This window comes from Monopterus albus, unplaced genomic scaffold (genome assembly GCF_001952655.1).
Source record: "Monopterus albus unplaced genomic scaffold, M_albus_1.0 scaffold344.1, whole genome shotgun sequence".
In the NCBI taxonomy this organism is placed as follows: domain Eukaryota; kingdom Metazoa; phylum Chordata; class Actinopteri; order Synbranchiformes; family Synbranchidae; genus Monopterus; species Monopterus albus.
Window position 1 is genome coordinate 399,307 of NW_018128224.1, and position 6,544 is coordinate 405,850.

General features: G+C 41.9%; 1 protein-coding gene and 1 long non-coding RNA gene across 3 annotated transcripts in view; one reads left to right on the forward strand and one right to left on the reverse strand.

Moving 5' to 3' along the window:
- Window positions 1–93: 93 nt before the first annotated feature.
- rpz6 (rapunzel 6) lies at window positions 94–4,252 on the reverse strand. 2 transcript variants are annotated; one of them, XM_020625041.1, is made up of 3 exons: window positions 4,165–4,252; window positions 2,365–2,861; window positions 94–2,195 (listed from the first exon to the last, which is right to left on the reverse strand). In XM_020625041.1, exons 2-3 carry the CDS (start codon window positions 2,856–2,858, stop codon window positions 1,505–1,507), a joined length of 1,185 nt encoding a protein of 394 aa, XP_020480697.1. In that variant the 5' UTR covers window positions 2,859–2,861; window positions 4,165–4,252; the 3' UTR covers window positions 94–1,504. The 2 variants fall into 2 exon arrangements, with proteins under 2 accessions (XP_020480697.1, XP_020480698.1); XM_020625042.1 differs by having other exon boundaries at window positions 4,088–4,169.
- Window positions 4,253–4,551: 299 nt separating this feature from the next.
- Window positions 4,552–6,544, forward strand: part of LOC109974705 (uncharacterized) — a 15,447-nt gene continuing 13,454 nt past the window's right edge. The window contains exons 1-2 of the long non-coding RNA XR_002277010.1: window positions 4,552–4,635; window positions 5,224–5,335. This is a non-coding gene — a long non-coding RNA (uncharacterized LOC109974705). The remainder of the gene's footprint in view (window positions 4,636–5,223; window positions 5,336–6,544) is intronic.

The following is a 6,544-nucleotide window of genomic DNA, read 5'->3' on the forward strand; positions in this document are numbered from 1 at the left end:
GATTCTACTTGTTTACACTTCCAATAACTATTTGTTTAGTCATTAATTGTCATAAGGCATAAAAAAGTGACCATCAATCATGCACTGATTTTATTGAGTTTTTTGTCATCGATATAGATGCTAATATAGTTTAAGTAATACATGACATTTTGATATAAGTATATATAAATTTTGCTATTCACTCATTGGTGTAACATGGATCTAAACATGGTATGTTTGTTTTGATAGGCACCTGGGAAGTGAAATGTTTTAGTAAATCACAGTGGTTTGTTTTAAATAAGCAAAAATTGGTGTTTAGTTTGTAAATCATAAAAAAAATAAAAATAAAATCTCATTTGGTTGAGAAGTGCAAAAATTACACAGCAATTATTGTTTATCACACAGCTAAATTGCACAAATGAAGAGTCTTGCAGACAGAATCACTCTCATCCAGGCTGAACCAACGGGTACAAGCCATTACAGAGTGTAATTACAGGCACAGCGCTGGTAAGCAGTAGGGTTCAGTGGATTTGTTTGCACATCAAGGGGTTTGAATGTGTTGAAACACAAGGCACATTGTCCCATCTCCAGTGCCAAACTCTCAGCCTCTTGTTTTTCACAGCTGAAAAGGTAACCTCTGCGCTCCCTGTCAGAGTTATGTAGGCCAGCCTGCTGAGTGGAGACAAAATGGAAGCACAGCTCTGTAGATGCAGCCTCAGCAAAACCATCTCTTTAGAGCTGTAGGTGTAGAAGCCATTTCTCACTGGAGACTGGATTATTACAGTAAAAGCAGACACACCCTATTATTACTGTATATACAGTACAGTGTTAGTGTAAAATTTCTTATAGTTGTAAACAAACTGGTTAGTAACTCATAAATTACAAATGTGTAGTGATATCATGTATAATATGCAAACAGTTGCTATTCAAACAGCTGAAACTAAATTTACATCTATAAATCAAATGTCTGTCTTGTATAGGAGCGACACAACCCTCAAAGCTAATAAGAGCTCATTTGTGAATACATTTTTGCAACAAAATATGGAATAAAATGTTTCTCTAAGGATGCACCAATCTGACTTGTTGTTAACTGGATGTTAAACACTAAGTAGTTAAACTTCTGCCCCACAATCATATATGAGATATGTGCACCACAAAATGTGAAAGAGCTGAACAAAACCCAGTGGGACTCCCTGCTGCATAAGGGTCGTTTGAGTTACTAGAGTTAACAACTTCTGGGACTTAGGAAATATTGTGCACGAAGGATTGCTGTGGTGCTCAGAATTTATTATTATTAATCACTAAATTGTATAAACGTGGGCAAGAGAAAGGTTTTATGGAACAGTAGCATTTGAATTCATGTAATAAAGTCAGCATCCAGTCAAGCATTACAGATTAGTGCATCATCAATCGTTTCTGAGATTCTGTGTTTTCCAGAGATGGACAAGTGACACAAATCTCAAGAGTATTTCAATTTGAATACAACACTCTGCTGTAAAATCCTACAATGTCAGGCATGTCAGCTTTACTCTGAGTGCACACACACGACCACATTCTTGTGTCTCTCCCAGTAATGACAGTCCTCTGGAAAGCTCCATGCAGCTGCAGACTCCTTGTGGCGGCTGACTGCGTGAACAACAAACCCACACAGCTGTTTCTCCAACACCTCCACCACTGTCGGGGCATTTCCCTTCTTGCCCTGGCCCTCCATCACCTGCTGGATGCAGTCGCGGGGCACTGGCTGGGGTTTGGTGCTGTACGACACCACCAGGTTGATATTGTTCACCTGCAGTACCTCGAACCAGTTCTGTCCCGCCACGTGATGGAAGTGCTCTCCTGCTCTCCAGTTCCGGTAGGTGCTGCCTGAATGGTTGATTAGCCGCACTGACCAGCTGACCCAGTCATACTTTTTCACCAAGAACTCTAGAAGCTGCTGAGTTGTATCTTGCAGATTCTCTTCTTGCTTTTCTTGCAGAAGGCACTGGGCGTCCAGTTTTGCTTGCTCAGGGAAGGCTGCGATGCAGGACTCGATGGTTGTCTTCATCCTGGATTCCACTTGTTCAATTTTGCTGCTCCATTCTTGGATTTTTATCTCTTCTTCCTCTTGGCCCTGGGTTAAGGCACTGTAGCCTAGAAGAGCGATGAGGCCCAAACAAAAGAGCTCCTTCATGCGGACACAGAAATCTTCCAGAAGACGCCTGTTCCTTGCCACGTATCTGCAAAACAGTGCAACCGTTTACATTTAAGGTATTTATCTGGTGTTCCTATCCAGAGAAATTTGAAATGGGAGCAGCTGAATAAGTCCAAATTTTTAGATTGGTACAGGCATTATAATCATGCAAAAGATGGGAACTACATGAAATATGAGAAGAAGTAGCCACTTACCTTTCTACCACCTCTAAAACTGACTCTCCAAAGCTGTTCGTCCCCATCAGAGCATCATACAGCACAAACAAGTTCTTCTCTCCTCCAGTTTTGGCAAAGTGCTCCAGGAAAAGCCTGGTCTTCACCTGCCTGAACAGCTGTTTTGCCTCCAAGATGTCCATATACTTCCGAAACTGGTTCCTAATGTTCTCCTCCATGGAAAAGTACTGGGAGTCCAATCTCCCCTTCTTTATTTCACATTCGATGTCTTCCAGTTGTGTGGAGAGCACATCAAGCTTGTTCTTCACGGTCAGGAATTGTTCTTTGACATAGAAGACCTCTCTGCTCTGGACATTGTCTAAGGCCAGGCGGAGAACTGGAGCGGCGGCCTCACAGAGAGGGAAGAGCTCCCCCACAGCACTTGCCAGCACCTCAGCCCCTTTTTCAAACATATCCATGGCTGCCTCGATGGCCTGCTTCTTCTGGGCCACAACCCTCTCCAGTGAACTGGACATGTTCTGTGACACAGAGGGGACTAAATCAGCTGCCAAACATAAATAAATATTGGGAAGCAAAATATGAAATGTGACAAAACACTGTCAAAAGTGTTTTTGAATCTGAGCTGAGGAATGGCTGGTCATTGGAGAGTGGTGGCTCTCAACCTTTTTTGGTTTGTGAACTTATAAAAGAGCAGTGTCACAAGCAACCCCTTTCTACAGAACAAAAAGTGCTTTTCCCTTCTAAATTTTCAGACTTGACAAACTGCTAGAGGCCAGAAAAAGTCCATCTGTCTAGTATTTCACAGATACAGATTTGTATAACAGGACAATGCATTTCTTTTCCCCCCAATCCCCTTAATCCTCTTGTGACTACTCAGATGAACCCCTTGCAGTGGTCTCATTGAGAACCCCAGTTATATATAAGATGGGGGTGGCAGCAAAATGTGTTTAGCAGTTCTCCATAGTTTGTTTCAATTTGAAAAGATACTTTTGAAATTGATGGCCAAAGCAGCTCTGGGTCTCTTTTCTCATAAGAAGCTATTTTAGAGCATTTAAACATACATGACAACTCTCTTCACAATCCCAGCAGTTTATAAAATACATGGTAGAATAATTCAGATGTTTTATATCTAAAAAGCTCCCTTGTTTGTTTGAAGACAAATGTCGGACTCAAATGCTGCATTGTTCAATGTTTAATCTTGATCATGCAAGATTTGATATTTTAAATTCATTCAGTCTTGTAAAGCACAGAAGGACCTCCAGAAAAGGACGCTGGTAATGATGTCATATAAACAAAATGGGAGCCTGAGATAGGTGGATGAGAAAAGGACCCAAATGCCCTTGGGTTTGTATATGACTCATTTCATAGCAGAGCAGACTAAGGCCAAACCATGCTTAAAAATCCCTTTTCATCTTTAGTTGCACCCTCACATGCATGAATTACCCCGTCCTCTCTGTTCAGACGTTTGTCTGAGGATGGATCCCAGATGCTGCGTCACCCAACTCCTCCACAGTTTAACGTCGACATCGGTTTTTTTGTTTATTAATATCTAAAAATGGCCTCTGATTTGTTATCTATAGTGAAAAGGGGGCAAAATCACGACTTATAAATGAGCATAGTGCATGGTCATAAACATCCTTTAATTGTGTAAATGAAGATTTGTCATTCAACTGTCGTGCGCACCCAAATGAAATTGTCAAGGACAGACTTTTACGCACAAATCCCCTGAGAGCATCGGACCTACCTTACAGCAGATTTAGCCCTCCTGATGGAAGATAAGAACATTCATCACATTCCTTTAACAACAGAGGTTTTCTGTACCTCAGACAAATGGTCCTGCTGCTCCTTCGCTCCTGATGAGCTCAAACAGCTGCAAACAAGTTTTTTTCTCTCTTTTCAAGTGTGAGAAAATTCCCACGGTTCTTTCATTGGCAGCCGAAATGAAGAGGGGTCCAAAAACAGGGTTCAGGGAGGAAGAGGAGATGCGCACTCAGTATCTGCTAAAGAGAGAGAGAGGAAGAGAGGGGAGAGACAGACAGACAGAAGGAGCGCAAACTGCAAGAGGTGAAACGTATGGTTGGTTCCATTTTCTTTTCAGTCTTCATGTCACCATGACAGGACGCTTCGGGCTTCTTTCAGCAAAACTCTGGAACATCTTTTTGTTATAAATAATTTACCGTATATTTTCGAGGTGCTTTTGTTCTGAGAGACTTCTCTTGCGCATTTTGCGCAAATGTCTCCTCACCATTATGCTCTTCAGCTATTGTGAACATCGGAGGATCCAAACGTGAGGTAAGGCGATCGGACAACTGCTGCTGTTTTGTCCTTTTAGTGTCTGTAGATAACTTGATGTAACCATTATTTTTATTTTTCCCACAACCCCATAAATAATGAATAAATAATAAAATGTCTTGTAGCCTACACGCGGCTGTGGTGAAACAGCTCGCATACCAAAGAGTTAAATTCTAAGATTCAGAATAGATTCAAAAATAAGAGATTTGAGTCTGTAGGGAGACAATCTCGACAACTGCACCGTGTTTATTTACAGCACCGACGTGCGTCACCCTTCTCCAGTAATTAAGATTTGTCACAAATAGATCAAGCCACCCATTTAAAATAGAAATCAACACTGAATGTAATAGTTTTAATCACTGCCAAGACGCAACGCTGAACAAATTAAACCTCACCACCCTCGTCTATGCGCACACGACGCGCCCTGTGAGCGCACAAGCTGAACCTCCCTCACAAAAAAACCCAATGCAAATCGTTTCTACCCCAACCCATGAAGGACTGTACATCATGTGTGAAGATTTGAAGATTTCAACTCGATGTATGCTTAACAGTTTTAATTAAATTTGAAGTAATATAATCTTTCTTCAGGTAAAATGGATCGTCTGAAACGAGCCCATGCCATGAAGACAAAAATGAGGTCCATCACAGGACGGACGACGTCAGTGGCTCAGAGACACTCGTCACACAGTCAGCAGCGCAGGTAAGCACCTCAAATTCTTTGTCTCTTGGTAATCCACATTTCAGACACGTTAAATCCACATTTTCTTGTTTTGGCTCCCCATTCTGAGCTGTCAGTCAAACCTGCTCAGCTGGAAAATGATGCAAAGGGCCATACCAGAAGTACTCTGTCATGTGCCCAAGCTTTTCACCTCAGGTAAATTCTTTTCTCTGCTATTTTGATCAGGTAATTGATTTGGATCTCATTCGCGCATGTCATGTAGAAAGTCTGTTTATGACGTAAAAGAGAAGCAGGTTCGTCGCTCGTCGTTCTGGAAAAGTAGATGTGATGCTTCAGTCCTATGGGCCCTCTGGGAGTTCAGAGAAAACAGGTGTAATCGTGAAGCAAGTGAAGTAATCACGCCCCCTTGAGTACACATCAGTAAATTGCACCTTTACGCCTCTCGTTGCCTCTTAAGCACCACCTAGCAGAGCCCTTTTTCCAAACATACTGACACTGTATGTCAGACGGTTTTTGCCTGTTTCTGGCCAAATAGAATAATGCACAACACTCAAAGTATTTTAATTTTATGAACTGCTGCACCCCCCAACACAAATATTCTGCTGCTTGTGTATGGAATGAAATGGTTTGCTCCAGTAGTAATTTCAATAATGTGTGTGTGGCCTTATTTTTCAATACTTGTGGAGCCCAAAATCCATGGGTTACTATCTTTGTGGGGACCGGAGGCTGCTCCCCACAACGTAGTTTGTTGAATTTTATGAAAACGATGGAGTGGAAGGTTAGAGCAAGTGTCGACTTTGGTTAAGTGTTAAAGGTTAAGGTTAGGCAAGTAGAAGTTCTGGTTAAGGTTAGGGAAAGTCTCCTGGAAATTAATGCAAGTCTATGTAGGGACCCGGTAAGTGACAAAATATGTGTGTGTATATACAGTGGGTACGGAAAGTATTCAGACCCCCTTAAATTTTTCACTCTTTGTTATATTGCAGCCATATGCTAAAATCATTTAAGTTCATTTTTTTCCTCAATGTACACACAGCACCCCATATTGGGATGTTAAACGTTGGGGGCCAGCCATTTTCAGGTCTCTCCAGAGATGCTCAATTGGGTTTAAGTCAGGGCTCTGGCTGGGATTCTGGAGAAGGTTTTCATCCCTGTACTTGGCCGCATTCATCCTTCCCTCGATTGCAACCAGTCGTCCTGTCCCTGCAGCTGAAAGACACCCACATAGCATGA